General features: G+C 33.0%; 1 protein-coding gene, 1 long non-coding RNA gene and 2 pseudogenes across 2 annotated transcripts; 3 read left to right on the top strand and 1 right to left on the bottom strand.

Annotated features, from left to right (window-relative positions):
• Positions 1 to 4,470: 4,470 nt before the first annotated feature.
• Positions 4,471 to 5,486, bottom strand: LOC120214018 (annotated as a pseudogene).
• Positions 5,487 to 10,628: 5,142 nt separating this feature from the next.
• Positions 10,629 to 12,044, top strand: LOC120214012 (WD repeat-containing protein RUP2-like). Its single transcript, XM_039212020.1, has one exon. The coding sequence runs from the start codon at positions 10,661 to 10,663 to the stop codon at positions 11,771 to 11,773; it is 1,113 nt and encodes a 370-aa protein (XP_039067951.1). The 5' UTR covers positions 10,629 to 10,660; the 3' UTR covers positions 11,774 to 12,044.
• Positions 12,045 to 15,984: 3,940 nt separating this feature from the next.
• LOC120213991 lies at positions 15,985 to 17,289 on the top strand (annotated as a pseudogene).
• A 1,266-nt stretch (positions 17,290 to 18,555) lies between these two features.
• LOC120213988 lies at positions 18,556 to 21,158 on the top strand. Its single transcript, XR_005524819.1, has 4 exons — positions 18,556 to 19,225; positions 19,364 to 19,519; positions 19,870 to 20,846; positions 20,980 to 21,158. It is a non-coding gene; the product is annotated as an uncharacterized LOC120213988 (long non-coding RNA).
• The last annotated feature ends 375 nt before the right edge of the window (positions 21,159 to 21,533 follow it).

Here is a 21,533-nt window from a genome sequence, read left to right on the forward strand (position 1 = left end):
TATGAGTTAGTATGTACATGGAATACAAAAAAACTATTTCAATAATCTATAATACCTCCTCATGAGCTATACAAGCAAAGCTCTTCGATCCAGCCATGTGCGTAAACTTTTGTTGTTGCCTGCTAGCAACACCAACATGCTCTCGGTCCTACAATGTCAAACAACCACTTATAATGATGATTTAAATTTTGTTACAAGTATTTATGAAAAATACATCATACCTGTCCTTTTTGAGAACTCCAAAATCTGACTGCATCTTCCCATTGGTACCTGAGCATTCCTGGTGGGACTGTTTGCAACTTCTCTTCAAGGCTGAGATCATTCTTGAAGTATTTCTTCTTTAAGGAGCTCTTGTGATCCCTCCATCTCTTCCCTAACGCTTGCTTCACATAATCGTCAGAGACCTCTAAAACAAATTTCTCCTATACAACAAATAAGTGTGCACCGTAAGTATAAATTAGTATTGAATTTATATAGAGTATCTATTATAATGACATTATTACCTTAACAAAATCCAACGCTTGATTTTTGTTACTATTAGGCATTTTGCGCCATGACTCATAATTGATCGGTAACAGATTCGCATTACGTCCAACTATGCCTAAGTAACCTGCTAGAAGACGTGATTCTGGGCCAATAGGTTGACCGGCATCGTTTCTTGAAACTTTGACACGATGCCCAGGAGGAAGTTGGTATAATTCCTTTAAAGTTGTACGTAATGATACAATCAGTATGTGCACTGCAAATGGAGGAAAAAAATCTGCATATGGACACAAGAGACAATGTTATACAAAATTCAGTAAAAATACCAACCAAAGTATACAAAGTTCAGTGGAATCAACATAGTCATATTCATGCATAGGCAAAATGTTCAAGGGAAAAAGACAAAAATTGTCATTTCTCTACCTTTTTTTCTTTATGGCCTTGTAATGACTATGAAATAGTCAGTCTTATTTTCTTTATGGCCACAAAGTTAAGTGGAATCAACATAGTCATACTTCATTACGAGAACAAAATGAAAAATGTATAACTAGAAATGTTGCAAACACATGCTGGTCGATACAATGGTTCCCTTCCGGAACCTGTCCGATGATTGGCATTTCCACCGAAGCCGATGATCAACGATGCGTCATAAATATTTTTTGAATTTAAGTACATACATATTAATAATATAAATTTTATTAAAAATCATATTATAAAATGAGTCCAAAATAAAAATTAAATTTTAGAGTGGAGAACTATTTGTAAATCATATTATGTTGAGAATATGCAACTTGTGCTATGCTAACTGTTAAGCATTCAGATTCGTTAAGCTTTGAGGGTACAAGGATCCTAGCAGTTCCTCATTTAAGACTACTGATTTCATAGTTTCTAAAGGTTTTCTCTCATATTAAGGTTAAAAAAATAAATATTAAAAGATTAAATAAATAATTATTAAAAAATTATATAAAGGTTTTAAAAATAATTAGAGTGCATAAAAAGAACTAGATACGAGAACAAAATGAAAAATGTATAACGATTAGTTTTGTCAAGAAACCGTAAGTAACCTCAGACGTCGAAAAATTTACTGTTGAAAGTTTGGAACGATAAATTTTGATTGGGGATTTCTCTCTTATTCTTTTTTTAGCATGTGTGTATAATATTATAAATGCTGGTCTTACCTGTGACTTGATGCAGGAAGACTTCTGTAGTTTCCCAGTCTTCTGTAACGGTACAATCAGTATGTGCACTGCAAATGGAGGAAAAAATATATGCATATGGACACAAGAGACAATGTTATACAAAATTCAGTAAGAATACCAGCCAAAGTATACAAAGTTCAGTGGAATCAACATAGTCATATTCATGCATAGGTAAAATGTTCAAGGGAAAAATACAAAAATTGTCATTTCTCTGCCTTTTTTTCTTCAATGCCAAAGATGCAATAGGGTCAGTCACAAGTAAAGACATGCGAAACACAAGTGGACAACGGATAAGAGTTTTACTTTGTGGCTTATTTGTGATTCGAACAGGATACTGATACTTGATAATGCAGTATTGCATGTACAGAAGTAAAAAATGACAAAAGGCGTAATTTCATAAAAAGTGATCATTTTCATTAATATTTCGTAGGTACAGAAGTAAAAGAAATATAGTACTAGCATGGAAGATAACAAAAGGCGTCTTAATCCTCAGCTAACTTCTAAATTAGGCTTAATTTTGAATGCTAATCTAATAAGTTAATGAATAAAATACTTTAAAAATATGTGAAGCGAATGTTATCTCATTGATATATATTTTTACTGCAATAGAACAAGATAATGAAGCAACCAGACACTTATTGTAGGCTAACTAAGGTAAGTCAACCCTTTGAAAACAGCAATGCAGCAGAGACATTCACTTCGAAACTTCCATTAAACCCTTAAATCCTCAACATTAAAGCTTGCAAAAGAAGCACATCACTAAGCAAGAACAAGAAACGCTTTGAAACCCCAAATATTTTCAAAGATTATCTTTTCACTAAGACCCAAGTCCCCAGCAAGAGAATTTACAGTGACCAAAAGTTAAAACCCCACAACCCCAAAGCAAAAAATTAAAATCACAAAGTGTTTCACTTCACTCGCTACTCAAAATAAAGGTCAGATTTTTGTAACCCACAATACACTTGTAGAAGAAAGTATCAAAATGGTAAAAACCCAACAAAGTTTCCCATTTTTTAACAGTCCAAAAGCTTTTTTTTCCATTTAAAAACACAGACCACGAGAAAAATCCATGAACAATGAAACATAAGCTATATAGAAACCCAAGGTTGCATTTTTTTAATGAGAAAAACACTGTAATCTGCACTGTTGTGATAAGTTATGAGAGAACGGTGATTTGAAAAAAAAATCTATATACAAACTGAGGACACAACTATTCTGACTCAGATGCGAACAACTCGGATGCTTTAGGGAGAATAACATTACTCTCGATGAATTCTGAAAAAAAAAAGTTGAATGGTCTCAAAGTGTGGTGAATTTGTACCTTTTTCTGGCAGGTTTTCCCTAATGGTTTCAATTATTTGTTAACCGCATCAATCTTCTTCCTCACTACGGCAACTTCCTTTCTCATGGGATCTGCTACTGCTTCAAGCTCATGAAAGATTTACATGGTTTTATAAGGCACTCTTTATCAAAACCAAAACCTCGCGAAATTTAAAACAAAAAAAAAAAGGAAAGAAGAGAAATTGAGCAGTGAAATGAAGGGCGAGAGAGAAAGGTTGGAAGTGAAGGGAATTGGAAATGAATTGAAGATAGTAAAAGGGTAAAAATGGTAGATTAGAGAAAGTTCAAGAGAATTCTAAAGCAATCAGAAGAAGAAAGCTATAACTTTTAGGTGTTTCTTCTTCTAGGGTTCAGACGGAGGAGAATGACACGAATAAAATTTCCCCCTTTTGTATTCCCCTTCAGGTTTTTGGGGTCTGTAGCTTGGCTTCTTTCGTTGGATCTCGAGGTTTCATCTTCTTGGATTTGTATTCCAGGTTCATCTCTAGAAAAAATGAAAAAGGGTTAAAAAGGGTATGGGACTTGGAAACCATAACCTTGCGTCATTTGTATTTACAAGCTTCACTAAGTACTAATAAATTGCGGCGTTTATTCAAAAAAAGCCACTAAAGTACGGGTCTTTGGCGGTGTTTGTATAAAAACGCCACGAAAGTACGGGTCTTTGGCGGCGTTTGTATAAAAATGCCACGAAAGTACGGGTCTTTGACGGCGTTTGTATAGAAACGCCACTAAAGAACAAGTATTTACCGGCGTTTGTATAAAAACGCCACTACAATACGGGTATTTAGCGGCGTTTGTTTAGAAACACCACTAAAGTATGACTCTTTGGCGGCGTTTTTGCTTAAACGCCACTAAAGTACATTATTTAGCGGCGTTTATACAAACACGCCACTAAAGTACTATCTTTTAGCGGCGTTTATACAAAAACGTCACTAAAGAACAAGTATTTACCGACGTTTGTTCAAAAAACACCGCTAAAAGTGTCGCTAAAAACCCATTTTGCTGTAGTGTAATCGGAAATATTAATTTTGTTTTAACATTTCCAGTGGAACGCTACCTAAAATGTTAATTTCATTGCCTAAAATGTTATGGAAAAAGTAACATTTTCGATTGCAACCGAAAACGTTAAAATATTAACATATTAGGTAACGAAATTAACATTTTAAGTAACGTTCTATTGGAAATGTTAAAAAAATAACAACTTCACACCGGATAACTTGTGGCAAACAAGAGTTGGAGCAGATAATAAATTATACATTAGAACAAGTACAAACTATATCGGTATCCAAAAGCAGTGGCATGGCAGGATAAACCAAGACTTGTTCAATCCCATGTATAAGCCACGGTTCAGGCACCCAATGAGCATATTGTTTTATACTAGAAATACAAGTGCAGAACATATAGGATAATCATAGGATGGGAAAACAACATATATATATATATATATGAAGTTTATCGAAGGCCTTTACAACCAGGGAGGTCGATCCACTCCAGTTGAAGTTCTATTTCACCACACTCCACGTTTCTCAATCTCAGGCAAAGGTCTTGAGCAACCTTCCCTTCCCTCAATACGATGCTGCTCTCTTCCGCCAAGCAGTTTTTTCCGGCACGGTTGCACCTTCGATAATATTGTTCCGTTCGGGAAGTCCGCGTAATCCAGTCTCAACGCTTGTATGAAGGTCTTAATACTGAACTCAGCGTCGCCCATTTCGTCGTCCATGCTGAATCTATCATAGTCGTACACGGTCTGAAAATCAATCACAAAAATCAAATAGAACATTCGTTGGATTGTTTGTTAAATAAATGAGTATGAATAAAAAAATTTATTCAAATAAGAAACAAATAAACACGAATAGAGGTGTGTTTAATTCGTTTATGTTCATGAACAAGTTCTCTTATTAACTCATTTGTAAATTCATTTATCATATTCTTCTTTTCTTTTGATTTTTCTTTTACATTTTAAATATTGGTGAAAGTATGAATTAAATTGAATATTGGATGAACTTTTGAATTTAAATGATAACAATTAAGGAGCTTAAGAACTAATAGTATAATTTCACCAATTCTTTTACTTCTAAATAAGAGAAAAGATAAAAAGAGTCTAAGATACTCAGACATAAACGAATATGTTCATGAATATTAACTTAACATAATGGCAAATGTTAAATGAATATAATCAGATCAATAAATGAATTGAACATGAATATCTTTAAAAATAAATAAATAAACATTAATACAATATTAAAATTTTAAATAAATACAAATCAAACATCGTTAAAAATAGATAAACAAACATAAATATATTCTCATTCGCTAATCTAATTTATTTACGCCTCTAATTGCGACCTGCTAAATGTAAATGTACAAACCACTTACAAGTTGGATTGGCATATCAGGATCTGTAATGGAAAGAGTTAAATCTTCATTCCACACAGGATTAACATCCGTATCTATTACTCTAGTCTTCAGTGACTGCAAGAAATATGAAATTAAACTACGATAGCAGCGTAATATTTTTCAATGCTATCGTAATACTATAATCATAGATCACTCCACAACGTTGGTAACACAACCACCGCAGCCGCCATTTAGTACTATGGAAAGAGCAGAGCAACTTGAGGTTTGAAAGTGTATGATGTAAAACCTGTTTGCCCATCTTGAAAATAATGAAAAGGATCGCTGGTACGGACGTCGCGGACGGCGAGGTTTACCCCACGTTTGACGTGAATCCTCAGCAGACCCAGTATCTCCTCCAACGCAGCCATTTGGTCAACCGTATAAATGTCGGATGATTTCAGAAACAAATTTATGTTTTATTAATAAACCCAGATTAAATATGGAACCACCAGAATTGCGTTGATCGAGAGAGAGAGAGAGAGAGAGGCCTCCTTTTGTTATTATTTTTATTATGCAAAAATGGGAGGGGTGAGGGCTTGAGCAAGGAGAATGTGGAGGGTTAATAATGGACATGGGTGACCGATAGAACCGGGAAATACGGTTATAATTGGAGGGAATTGGTCTTTTTTTAATCAGGTTTTATTTGTTAAGGCGTACTGACTCCTTTAATTCATGTTTACACGTGGTATTAAATTACTTGTTATTACCGGACATCTCAATTTCAGTTTGGAATGTTTGTTCTTCTTACTTTTATATATTTAAAGGGTAAACATATTTACTCATCCAATTATTTCTGTAATTTTATTTTTCATTCAATTATTTTTTCTTCAAAATGTTATATAACGTTATATTTTGATTTTATTTTTATCATCCGTCATTAAAAATTTAAATGATGATGTTGACGTATAATCATAAGACAATATCATGTCATCATCGAAAAAAATAAAAAAAAATTGTCATGTCAACAGTTCTGTTAAATTTTTAACGACATTGGATCAAAACAAAACCAAAACATAATGTTATATATGATTTTAAAAAAATAGTTCATGTGATCAACCATGACTAAATCAGCCATCTCACAGCTATATATTTACTTTGTCAGTTTACAGTTAGTCATCATGACTAGAGATGGGCATGAGACTCAAATTTGACGGGTTTCGACCTGATCGGGTCAGAGTTTTTAAAAAAAATCAAAACAGGTCGGGTCGTATTTTTTAGAGGTTATGTTCGGGTTGAGTTCGAGTTTAGGGTGAATTATAATTTTACCTTATATATCTAGGAATAATTGAAATAATACCCCCTCTTTATTTTATTTTCCCTTATTTTTATTGAATAAAAGTATTTTTTTAATAAATATATTATTTTAGGTCGGGTTTAGCTTTTATCTTAAAAAGGTGAGTCGGGTTTGAGTCGAGTGGAAGGTGTATATTTTTCAGGTCGGGAAGATGGTGTATATTTTTCAGGTCGGGAAGATGGTGTATAATTTTTGGGTCAGTTCGGATCGAGTAGACCGAAAACCCAACCCAACCAGACCCATGTCCATCCCTAATCATTACTCTAGGTCTGACATCAACACTAAGTGCTAGTATATAAACCATAGAGTATAATCAGAGAAGGGGTTGAACTCTACTCTCTTCTCATCGTCTTCCGCTTGTCATTCCTCATATGATCACTAAATGTGGTTTTCTGTCCAAATTAAAAGAATAAATTCCTACAATCGTTATAATTTAGATATTACCATCAATAAGACACGAGAATAATAAGATTACAACTCTAATTATAAAATATTTTATAAACTAAACATCTCTCTATATATATTTATAAAAGAAGGAACATATGATTTAATCGGAGAAATACATATATATGTAGATATGGATTTATAGATATCAAGTAATCCACAAGCTGCATGCAAAAATGGGGGAAATCTAGGAGAAAGTGGTCCTCTATGTCCACATCTTATCCCTTTTATCCTTTTTCCATATATCCATCAAGTAATGAAGTTTACCCTCAATACTCCATCAACCCTATCTCCGAAATAAACTCAATAGCGACTGCACTAGCTCTCTACGTATGCGGACACCAATGTCCACATGCTCAATACTCTACACCAATACCAGATATTTTATCTAGTAATTCAGATTGGACCGAACTTAGGATAGATTGTGAGTTACTCTAGTCTCATTCAATTTAAGTATGGTCAACACTCGAATAGAATGAGCTCAAACTTGATCCGAGTTCTTAACGAGTCGAAGCGAGATAGTTGATACCCTACTCCAAAAATTCACGAGTACTTCGAAAAAAATAATATATATGATTTTTTATTTTTTAATTTAAATTATTAACAATATTAATATTTATATATTTTTTAAATATAATATAAGACTTTCATATACTTAAGATTTGGGTTCAACACGTTCAAGCTTGAATCGAGTTAAGTCTTAGAATGTTTTGGTTTTAAATTTTTTTCGATTTAAAGTCAAACTTCAATTTTTTATTTCAATTTCGAGTCGAGCGTTATAATTTTAAGCTCATGAGCTTTTGAGTCAAGTCAAACTAAATTTTGAATAGTCTAGAGTGATTACAATATAATACACGTTCATAATTCACTTAGTCTCTTCGTAATGTGCGCACACACTTTACAGATGTAGTTGCTCGAACTTAAAACCTCTAAAAAGAATCTTACTCTTTCACCACTGAGTTCACTCAATGAGTTTTAATTATTATTAAATTTTAGGGTAAAGTACACAAATGGTCTCCCGATTATAGGGTACTACTTTGTTAAGTTCATTGATTATTAAAAGTTACACAATGGTCCTCCGACTATAGAGTGTTGTTTCGTTGAGTCCCTTGACTATTAAAAGTTACAAAATGGTCACCAGACTATTCATATGTTCCAAACTCGTCTTTTTTTGTTAAACATTTGACGATATTTTGAGCTAAACGTTGATCTACTGACTATAATATGATAAAATTTGATCCTATAATCTCAAACGTTTATCACATCCCAGTCATTATGTTAACATCCAACTTAGACAACTATCAATTTTTAACGAAAAAGGGCGAGTTTGAAATATAATGAATAATTGGGTGACCATTTTGTAACTTTTAATAGTCGAGAGAGTTAATAAAACAACATTATATAGTCATAGGATAATTTTGTAATCTTTAATAGTTGAGAGACTTAATAAAGTAGTATCATATAGTCGATGAACTATTTGTGTACTTTACCCTAATTTTTAATTAATAAATTTAAAACAACTTGTAATGGAAGAAAAACACCAACAATCCCGGATGGAGAATGCATTTAAGATTTAGAAAAGAGCAATTAAGAGGAAGAAGAAATCCGACCTAACCCAAAAATTCTACATCCTTCACCCGACCCGATTTTTGAGATAAAATTCGAACCCGATCCGACCCGACATGAAATAATATAAAATATTATTTTTATTCAATAAAAATAATGATTTAATTGAAAAAAATTAATATATATTAGGATATTATTGTAATTATTCCTAAATATATAAGGTGATATTATATTTTTTTTCCGGGTCAAGTATTTTTCACACTAAACCTGAATCCGACCCGAACCCAAACCTGATTTTTTTTAAATAACCCGACTCGATCGAATCGAAATTTATCGAATTCGGATCCGATGCCCATCCCTAATTGTATGAGATTGAGAGAGGATGGTAGGGGATTGGGAAAAGCCAATTCCAATGTAGTTTGAGTGATATTTTAGGGAGTAGTTATTGTTGGAGTTATGACAGAGCAAGACAAATTAAAAGGCCATGCTTAAACCACGTAAGGCAAATACCACCTATGAAGCAACAAATAATGGACACCGAAGCAAATCTATGCATTTTTGGTCCACTTATAAGATTTTTCTTTAGACCTTTTTTTTTAATAAAAATTTAAGATTTTACAGATTGCCAACCAAGAGTAATAGTGGTGAGTTTCGAACTTGACCTTACAAGCTCAAATTCTTGAATCTTAACCACTTGTGCCAACATTGATTGGCTTTAGGCATGTTTTATGAATATCATATCCATGTTTATCCTTTTCTAATATTTTTTTTAAAAATTTAAAGTTATAGTACTGTTTTAAGTCTATTAATAATATATTTACACTTTATATAACATTTATATACTTTATACATATAGTTATTCAAACTTAAACTTTTTAATAATAAAAATAATTCTATTTACTACCAAGATTATTCAATAAATTTTCAATTTTGAATGGATATAAAATTGTACCCATCTTCTCTACTTGAGGTACAAAAACGTCCAACGTTCGTCTTTAGGCCCCCTCTCCCACATTTAATGCTTTCCCAATCCTATACTACATTTACAAATTAAAGATAGAATGTCGAAATGACGATGATGGTCATCAATTTGAAAAAAGAAAAAGGAAAACGATAGATTCTTTTAAGGAAAAAAAACCCCACATTTTTTTTAACTAAATTTACATTTATATATATTAAAATTTATATTTGTATTGAACTAAAGTTATATCTTATTATAAAAAAGTTAACGTCCTTTTTTAGCTATCACATTTGATTATTGTTTATCTTTGTTCTCTCGTATTCTTTTAGGTTATAAGATATAGACCGATTAGGAAGGAACTATCTCATTTCTTTTCTTAGAGTCTCCTCTTCTCCTCACATATGAGCAAAATTATGATTAGATTTAAAATTTATCAAAGAAATTATACTTTTTAAATATTTAAATGTATTTATATTTGAACTTCAAAAGTATATATTTAATTTTCTTTGAAATATACATATATTTATAATCAATACACTAAAAAATAAATCCATATCGTTTTCGTGAATATGTGTTACAACCTATATATATATATATATATATATATATATTAACAAAATAAATTTTCTTTTTAGAGAATTATTAGACGCAACCTAATAATTGTTAACTTTAGTAAAAGTCTTTAATTAATTATATTTATTTTAGATATCAAGATATAACTTTCTATTTAAAAAGAGAGAAGTATTATAAATAATAATAATTAATAATTAATTAAGGAATGGCATTACTGTAATAGAAGAGAAGAGGGAGCATAAAAGTGGTAAATCAAATATGGTAGCAGCTAACGTATTTATCCACACACACACACACACACAGAGCAATTTGGTTGCGTTTGGTTAGGTGTATGGGAGCCTTTCGTTGGTTTCATGGTGCAAAACCCTCCCATATTATGCCTCCCTCTCCATTGAATTGGCAATGAACAATTACTTTTCCTCCGGATTCCCTCCCCCCGCCGTCCCCGGCCTGGAAGAACCTGCTCGCTGCGACTGGGATTTTTCTCTTTCCACCGTCGTCTCCTCCACCGCCAACGCCACCGTCTCCGACACTCTAGGCGTCATCGAATTCGACCCTTCCAATACCATCTTAGCAACCGGAGGAATCGCGAGAAAGATTGGAATTTACACTTTGAAATCCTTGTTGCCACAGGAGGAGAGGCAAAGCATTGCTTTTCTGGACCATGTTAACGCCTGTAATTATTACATCTTTACCCCAGCTAAGCTCAGTAGTCTTAGATGGAAACCGGGGTCCAGTGGTCGCGTCTTGGGATCCGGAGACTACGACGGCGTCGTCACGGAATATGATCTAGAGAGGAAGGTTTCGATCTTCGAACGCGACGAGCACAGCGGGAGACGCGTTTGGAGCGTGGACTATTCCCATTCGGACCCGTTTCTCGGTGCATCCGGCTCCGACGACGGAACCATGCAAATCTGGGACCCACGTTGCAGCGAAGGAGGAGGAAGATGCGTGGCGAAGGTGCAGCCCACGGCGACGAGGAGTTCAGTCTGTTGCGTCGAATTCGACCCATTCGGAGACACATTGGTAGCCGTCGGATGCGCCGACAAGAAGGCCTACGCCTACGACGTGCGGAGAATAACGGAGCCGGTATACACATTCGACGGACATACCAAAACGGTGACGTACGTCAGGTTCCTCGATGCCGGAACAATTGTTACCGCCAGCATAGACGGTTGTTTGAAACTATGGAACGTCGATGATTCAAGGTTGATTAGAACATACAAAGGGCACGTAAACAGTCGAAGCTTTGTGGGGCTATCAGTTTGGAGACATGGTGGGTTGCTTGGATGCGGATCAGAAGATAACCAAGTTTTTGTCTATGACAAACGATGGGGTGAACCCATTTGGGTGCATGGGTTCGAGGCAATGGGCAGAGCCAGAGATAGGTTCGACCATGGGTTCGTCAGCAGTGTGTGCTGGAAACAAGTCAATGAGGACCAGTCCACACTTGTGGCTGGAGGTTCCAATGGGGTTTTACAGGTATTTTTCGGCAAGAGGAGGTCAGAAACATAATCTTCCCCTTTTTTCCGTACAAATTATGAGCATTTTTCATTGTTGTGTTTCCCATACCTTAAATTTGAGACTTTAAGTAAACTGAAACAATTGTATACGACTTTAGCATTGTTGTGTTAACTGACATTTTTAGTGTTCAGTTTTAGGGTTTTAGATTGGATGCAAGTATTGTTGTTATTATTAAATAAGCAGCCAAAAGGGTATGGAGGGCAAGGGGCAATGGGTTTGTTTGTGACTGATAAACAGCTGTTCCATATTAAAGCGCAGCTACTTGGAGCTGGCATCTTTTGCTCTGCACCATGCGTTCTCGATTCCATGTTTCAATTTCCAATCTCTTCTTGTTTGTCCCTTCATTTACTTTTAAGCCTTTTGGTTTTTGTGTTATTTTTTAGGGTAAATTATACATTTAGTACCAAAACCTAAACTATTAATTTTGATCCGTTTTAGTATTTAAACTTTTAATTTTTTTAAAACATATCTAATATTGTTTATTTTTGTTTCATTTTAGTATCAAATCATTAAAAGCTTAATGTTTTTAGTACCTAAATTTTGAATGAGAGAACTAAAATGAAACAAAAACTGAACTTTAAATATGATTTTGAAAAAAATTGAAAGTCTAGGTACTAAAACAGACCACAATTGATAGTTTATGCTTTAAACGTGTAATTTACCCCTTTTGTTAGGGTAAAGTATACAAATGATCCATGATTATAGGGTGTTGTTTTGTTGACTTCTCCAAGTGTTAGAAGTTATAAAGTTATAAAGTGATCTCTCGTCTATAGAACGTCGTTTTGTTGAGTCTTCCAACTATTAAAACTTACAAAATGGTCATCTTACTTTTCATATGTTATAAACTAATCTTTTTCCCTTAGAAATTGACGACTTTCTGAGTTGAACATTAACATATTTGATTGAGATTTGATAAAATCATATTCTAGTTATGTCTATTGGCGCCATCTTTGCTTTCAAGCACTAGCTCGACGATATAATATTTCAAGAACTGGCTCGTTGACATAATGTAAATTAAGAGTCGATCCATAAATACAACTATTATGGGATCAGATACAACCATCAATTTTTTAACAAATAATAATAAGTTTGAAATATATGAATAGTCAAATGATCATTTTGTTACTTTTAATAGTTGATGGATTTAACAAAACATCACCCTATAATCGATGGACCATTTTATAACTTCTAATAGTGAAGGCATGACTTAACAAAGCATTGCTCTATATTTAGAGACCCTTTGTTAAATAAAAACATATTGAGTTTAATTTTAAAATTTAAATTTTATTATTTTTTAAATATTATATTAATTATATTTTAATAAATATATATATATATATATATATGAAATATATTTATTTATAAATTAGTAATTGAATTTACTTCAATGGTTTTGAATAATTCAAGATTCGATTTCTTTTATAGTTACTTTTAGTTTCATTATAACACAAAATAAATAACATATATTGTAATATTTGAACAAAATATGATTGTTAGTGCAGTAGTAGCAGCACACCTTACCATCCTGGAGAAAGGTTAAACCCATCCAACAACTTTTAATTTATTTTTCTTAGGTTAGATAGTGATACAGTTTCCATCTTATCGGAGAATATTTTTATTTTAATTAAATATAAATTAAATTAAGAAAAAATCATCCAATTATGTTGTGAAATGTATCATGATACATGTTATAATTTGATTGGAATTTTAGATTTATTGAATTAATTTAAAATTAGATGCAAATTAAAAGAATGTATAAATTATGATGATTAAATATGCAATTTAACCAATTTTATTAATTGTCACCTTTAGGGACGGATGCACTAATCTCCATAGAGGGTCAAGTGTATCCTCATTATTTAGAGAAAAAAATGAAATTTAATTTAATATGTTAAGAAAATATAGATTTTTTTTGCATACCCATTTTTCTAAGAAAAGTATTAAAATTTTGGACCCTCAGTTTTCAATTTTTAGATTCATCACTGATCGCCTTAGCTACTTTATTAAATTTTAACGAAAAGTGATTTGATTGAAATCACTTAAATAACTATATGGTAATTTTACCAAATTTAAAAGTATAATGATCATATCGACATCAACTCCACAACTAAATGGTCATTTTAGTAATTTACCATAAATTTAACTATTTAGGGTCCAAAACAAACCCTCACCATAAATTTAAGTGATATTATAGCGGGCACGCAAGGCGTTTTTATCCAAAAACCATCCAAATATTATAATATTACTTATCAGACATCGTTTTTTTCAAATTTTACCGATCTAGCACTCTTTATGATAAAGCGCATTACACAAAACGCGCCTTTTTGTACCGAAGGCACTTTCCTGAAGTGCACCTTCCAGGGGAAATTAACATGGCACCACATGGGAAGGAACATTTCAAGGGACATATATTTCAGGGTCTATATCATCTCTAAAAGCATTTTAAAAAATATGCTTTAAAAAATAAAAAATAAAACTATAGGCATTAAAATTGTAATTTAATACATATTAGTTTCATGAGTTCAAGAGCTTTATCGTAACACACGAACCCGTACCCGACCCGGATACGATTCCGAGTGTCACATTGACTTTTCCCAAAATATTTGCTATTACAAAATCGTTGAAAATTTTAAACTTTCATTAATATTAAAAGTGAAATGATTTACATAAAATAATTTAAAAAGTTTACAAAACTTATCAGAGAGTATACAATTCAAACCTTTTAGTTACATGCCAACTACATTCCTTATAACAAAATACATACTATTTAAATACTTTTCTAATATGATCTTTGAAATGAGAAGTTGACCTGACTTGCCTATCATTGTTTCTCTTCTTGCTTCTTGGAACCTACGTGTGAAACACTCACACACTAAGTCGTTGAGTTAGTGAGGCATATAAAACGTATAAATAGAAACTTAATACATAACAATACCGAACATTTATATCACCCTGTCATACAAAATTATATATTATTACATCTAACAAAATACATGCATACACATATGTTATCATTATCAATATTATTATCACTAATACCATTTATCATATAATCTTGTACTTATGATTTATACAGTTCATAAAACACATTTCACCTAGAAACACACATAACAATCCCACAAGGTTTATTATGTTATGTCTTTTATTTGCCCATGGTACACTTGTGAGAACTAAAGATATATAAGTACATTGAGGTTGTGCATAAATGTTGTCACCACATCTTGTATAAATTTCCACATATATGTCCTGAAGTATCACATAAACCCTCGACTCTTGGCATGGCAACTATACCCTTAGTTCTCTTATTACATAACATGGGCTTTACCATTTATCACAATCTTATAACTCATATCACATAAGCATATAATCTCATAGCTTCTTATCACATAACTCATGTAACATTTTTGTATAGTCTCTTAACTTATACTTTGTTCTCTTATGATCACATATATCATGTAGCATATATAATCACATATCACATAGACCTATAGTCACATAATTCCTTGATACATAACTTATATCACATGTTAATGTAATCAATTATATCTTATCGTATAACTTATGTCACATTCTCCTATTGTCACATAAATCATAGCGCATAACTGTTATATTGGTCTCACCTCTTCATATAAATTATATAACATATAACTCCTCATCACATAGTTTATTCCACAGTTTCATATATGTATACAATTCAGTTTTACATGCCATAAATCACTGGTTCATATAATAGTTTATGTCAACATCATATAACCTATTTTAGGTTTTCACTTATTCATAAAATTTCATTATACCAATTTCTATAAATTATTACACAATCATGTACTCCTTTTTATATAGTCCATATATCAATGCCATATACCTTATATCCTAGTTTCACATAATCACTATATCATATTTTTTTATATACTAATTTCACTACAAGAAAATATACTTTTAATGACACACGAACGATGACACACGCTAATTTATGACTTGCAAAAAATGTGTATCATAAAAACAAATGTCATATTTTTTAAAATATAAATGATTTATAACTTACAATAATGTGTCATATGTAATAGTCATAATCCAAAAAATTTACAAAAATACAAAATACAATTTTAATTGTGTTATCTATAAAAATCTTTTAATCCCTCTTATTTTCATCATTTCCCGCTTCTTCCGCGACATACATGCCTGTCCAAATCTCTCATCTCAAAAAATAAAAAATCTCCCAAGAAAAAAACTGTCTACTGATGATGACAGTAATAATATCAGTCCAATTGCAGGAGATGCATGTCTCCTACTCCGACAACCCCTCGCCGACATCACTCCCACCGGCGGCTGTTCCGGTCCCTCTGACTTGGCCCCCCGATGGCCAGCTCAGCCTTGACTGGATCCAATACATGATATTGGCGTTCGACTGGAGTTCAAAAAATATGTCCCCCTCCTCCTTCCCCTCGGTGTTTCTAGTTCCCGTTTCGATGCCCTCGTTCTTACAGCTTCTAAGATCCTCCACAAAGAACCCAATTACCTCTGAATCGAGACCCCCGACACCGATTCAATGGTTGTGGTGGTTGGCGATCTTTATGGGTAATTGCATGATATTCTCTTCCACTTACGAGATGCTGGATTTCCTTTCGAAAATGAGATCTTTGTCTTCAATGGAGACTATATTGACAGAGGAGCTTGGGGTCTTGAGACTTTCGTGCTCCTGCTAGCCTGGAAGGTAATTCCAATTTTCAAACATTCTTACAAAGAATTCACTTTTACAACACTTATTTTACTAGTATTTATATGTATCATCTTTCATAAGCTCCTTGTAAAATGATTTTGACCCTTCAACTAGAACATTAACATAGCTTCTTAACACTCTTGATTATGGATCTCACCATAGTTTATACATTAGCAACTGGGATAAGCATATCAATTTTGATGATTGCAGTGATTTGTTTATTAAACTGAATTCTATCTACCGTTTGGGTAAGTAACTTTTGACAAGATATCACATTCTTTTAGGTTTTCATGCCACATAGAGTGTATCTCCTTCGTGGAAATCATGAATCCAAGTATTGTACCTCTACTTATGGATTTGAGAAGGAAGTTTTGGCCAAGTATGGGGATAAAGGTAAGCATGTGTATCGCAAATGTTTGGGATACTTTGAAGGACTTCATTTGGCCTCTATAATTGCTAAGCGTGTATATACTGCTCATGGGGGGCTTTTCCGCAGCATTACCGTCACCCTTCCAAAAGGATGAAAGGGAAGAAGAACCGTAGGATAAATCTTGTTCCTGAAGCCAACACCTTATGTCTTGGTTCTTTGGAGGAGTTATCTAAAGCACGAAGATCAGTCCTTGATCCTCATTAGGAAGGACATAATTTGATTCCTGGTAATGTGCTATGGTCAGATCCATCAATGAAACCTGGTATTTCCCCTAATAAGGAGAGAGGTATTGGCTTATTATGGGGCCCTGACTGCACAGAGGAGTTTTTGAAGAAGTTCAAACTAAAGATATTATTATAATTACACTTTCACGTACTTTTTCATTAAAATCATTTATGTCGTGGTTAAATTTAACTGTTGATTTGATAATTGTGTAATTAAATTATTTTGTCTTCACTCTTCACCATTAGAAGGGACATTAAGTTATCTGATATTTGGTTAGTATTTTTTAAAAGTTAGCTCTGTTATTTCTCTGTAAACATTCTATGTCCCTAGACATTTATTAAGAGAATGGTATGTTATCATTCCAGTAGAAGATGTTCTTAGGTGCTTCTCATCCTTTAACATCATGCATTCAATCTGCAACTTAGTGTTCTAGGAAACTGCTTGAATTGATAAACTGTGGTCTGTGGTTTTCTAATTGAAGGCTGTGAAATAGAGCAAAATGCAGTTCAGGTTGGACAAACGACTTTTTAAGTTCAAACCTGGGTAGTTCATGGAATTTTACCTATAAATTAGGTCTGGACCCCAATATACTAGTATATTGAAGAGGAGTTGGGTGGTTATGGTATGAGCTGGACAATTTTGAAGGACCATCTTATACAAAAATTTGGCCTAGATTTAAATCTATATATGGAACACAATGTATTGGCTAAATGGTAAATTAGATTTTCTTGTTGAGCATTTCATGTCTATGCTATATGCAAGAAGATAATGCTTATTATTAGTCTGCAGCTCGATGCGATTAGAACATGCATATTCTATTATACTGTTAGGGGAATAAGTTGTTAGGGCTTAACTGTCAAAACTTGCACTTCAGTTGCAAGTGTGGAGAAAGCTAGTAAAAGAATATTTTGATGTTGTAATCTAATTTTTACACTAATTTCCGGTTAAACATTGTCATTCTTTTTGTGCAATAAACTTGTTGTAATTAATATTTGTTTTTAATTGTTTGAGTTAAATTAATTCATGTTATAGCGTTTCATTTATTTTATTATTGCATATTATTCATTATAGCTATTAATTTTATGAGCTAGCTCTTCTTTAGAGATGTAAAATATTTAGAGTGTGGTTGTTTTTGGGTGCAATTTCCTTAGCTAATTATCAGATCACATAAAGGACCTGATGCAAGAGAAAAGAGGCATGGTCTTGTAGGAATAGATGAAGGATACACCATAGACCATGATGTGGAATCAGGAAAACTGATAACCATGTTTAGTGCTCTGGACTACCCACAATTTCAGGTATCTTTGTGATCTACAGTGGTTTACTTATCATCCCTTAAGATTTAAATGCATTTCAACAGAGTAATCAACATTAAAAATAACATATTTCTACCATTGTGTGCTTTTTAGGAGATTTGCAGATCATTAAGAACAAGTTCCTTTAACACTATATCACCTTTAGCATATGCTTATGTTTTGTTGCTTCCCCCATTCTTCAAAATTACTCGGTTATTTGCTCCTGGCTTGTCATATCTCAACTAAGCTCATCTTTTTGTTGATGGTGGTCCTAGTTGTCTAACATCGTGTTCCAGCATTTATCACAGGGTCATTGTTGTCATTATGGTATTTTATTTAAATGTGTTACCATGAATGAGTGGATTTACAATATATTAATCATGTCTTATCCATTATATCTATCTTGTCTGCCAATGAGTGAAGGATGTCCATATCCTTGAGTTAAGCTGGGCACTACCTTGTCTTTTGCAAGAGTATATGAAGAAACTGGAAGATTATTTGGCTCATCTTCTTGGTCATGGTATATAATTATGTATTATCTTAATGATTAAGTAGGAGGTTGCTCACGAAAGTATTAATAACAAAGAAAAAGATGCAGATTTCTGAGTCTTTAATCCTTTTGTAGTACACTCCTGCAATTGATATGTGGAGTATAGGATGCATATTTGTTGAGATACTTACAGGAAAAACCACTTTTTCCTGGAAAAAATGTGGTGCACCAATTGGATCTCATGATCGATATGCTTGGCACTCCTCCTCCTGAATCTATATCAAGGGTTAGTTATCTTGTTTCTTATATTTCACTTGATTTATTTTCACTTCAACTTGACGCTGATTTCAAGCTTTGTTACTGAGATTCTAATTGAGAGATTAGATACTGATCACTCACTGTTTAATTTATCATTACCTGACAGATTAGAAATGAAAAGGCAAGGAGGTACCTTAGTAGCATGCGTAAAAAGCCACCAGTTCCTTTCTGACAGAAGTTCCCTAATGTGGATCCCGGGGCTCTTCGCCTACTTGAGCGCTTACTTACATTTGATCCAAAAGATCGTCCAATGGCTGAAGAAGTAAGATTGAGAATTCCTAGTATTTAATTTTTTTCTTTCAAAATCACTAAAAAGGAAACAAGGTATGCATACAATAGATAACCCTGAAATTTACAAAAAATAGGGTTTTTTGCTAACATTTTTTATATTCAGAAAACATAAAGGATATGCTTCCTATAGAATTGAAATCTATGAATGGGTGATCTTGAATGCTACAAATTTTGATTTGATGTTTTGTCAGCATCATTTCATCAAGATATGATAATTTTTCTCATCATTGGCATTAAATCAACTACAAATGATAAATCTGACAGTTAGATCATGATTTACAAGCTTCTAATATTCCTAATGGTGTTGTTCTATGCTGGCAGGCATTAGCTGATCCATACTTTTATGGTTTAGCAAATGTGGATCGTGAACCATCCACTCAACCTATTTCGAAAGTAGAATTTGAGTTTGAGATAAGGAAATTGGCAAAAGATGATGTTAGAGAGTTGATTTATAGAGAGATACTCCACATTTGTTGCTTTGGTATTATCTGGTTTCTATTTATCATATAGCTTAACCAATTTGTGGCTTAACAGATATTAGAGTATCATCCCCAGATGCTGCAGGAGTACCTCCGCGGTGGGAATCAGACCAACTTCATATACCTTTCAAGCTCTTAACTTTTGTTGCTTAATATCCTTTAAAAATCCTCTTGTTTCTTAATATGATGTCCAAGATTGTCCTTATACAGTTTAGATACAGCTTAGTAAAGTAATACTTTTTGAGTGGTTTTGTAGATCGAATCCTCATTTCAAGTTATATAGTGCTTAAGCGAAATATAGGGGGTGAGGGTCTGGAAATTCTAAATTCCAGTTGATAACATTTTCTTCTAGCATTACAAATAACGATATTATTTTTCTTTTTTCAATCAAATAGTGGCGTTGAGTGATTCAAACGATAATTTGCACATTTGGAGGAACATTATGGTAAAGGTAAAAGAAGTACTCAATTTCTAAGACATCATGCTTTTTTGCCAAGGTATGCTTCATAAAATTTTAGGAATCATGTTAGTTCTATAATTTCTCCCCCAAACTTAGTCTGTTTAGTTCATGTGTCATATTTCAATTTGCCTGAATATCGTCTTTACAAAGAGCGAGTTTCTGCTCCCAAAGATGAGAATGATCAAGTTGATGGAGAGAATAACGTTGTTTCAATGACACAATATGGTTCAGAAAGCGCTAGTGCTTCAATGACACAATATGGTTCTGAAATACAAATTGCAGAAGCACTGGAAGCTTGGATATGGTATCTAGCTACTGTTTGATCATTACTGCACTCCATTGGATCAGATATGCAGAAGGTATGTATTGAAACTTTGGAGAATTGTATTGCACTTAGTAGTTCTCTAACTTATCAAAGTTCTGCAGAATCTTAACTAGTTAACAGACTTAATAGTATACAATGAATCTTCCAAGTTGTGTTCTTTTTGCTAGGTAGACAAGGTGTGAATTTGTCTGTTATCGACTTAACACCACATAAGATGTACAAGTATGGAGCAAATGGTGAAACTGATGATATATTGGAATACCATGATACTTTTGATTTTTCACAAGACTTCCCTTTAGTAGAACTTGATGATGATTTCTTGTGTACACGCCCGGATGGCGAGGACATATTAGTAGAACTTTATTATGCCGTGATATTTTGTATCGACATATGATTACAATATTTTTGATAACTTAATGTGAATATATTGTATGCAAATGGATTGCTTATATATAATATGATATATATATATTTAGTATTATGAGGCATTAAATGTGATTTAGTTTGATTATTTGTCAATCTACAATATATATATATATATATAATTTACGAAATACAATCATGACACACGAACGTGTGTCATCTTTTTTAATGATGTGTGCTTCAATGACACGCAATGTAAGTCATACATGTGTGTCATAAATTTATGACACACAAATGTGTGCCATCTTCATTTATAATAGGGGCTTCAATAACGCTCAATGTGTGTCATAAATGCTAG

This window comes from Hibiscus syriacus, unplaced genomic scaffold, assembly GCF_006381635.1.
Source record: "Hibiscus syriacus cultivar Baekdansim isolate YM2019G1 unplaced genomic scaffold, ASM638163v2 tig00110050_pilon, whole genome shotgun sequence".
In the NCBI taxonomy this organism is placed as follows: Eukaryota; Viridiplantae; Streptophyta; class Magnoliopsida; order Malvales; family Malvaceae; genus Hibiscus; species Hibiscus syriacus.

Coding starts and splice junctions, on each gene's coding strand:
- LOC120214012 (XM_039212020.1), top strand. CDS start 10,661: ATGAACAATTACTTTTCCTCCGGATTCCCTCCCCCCGCCGTCCCCGGC.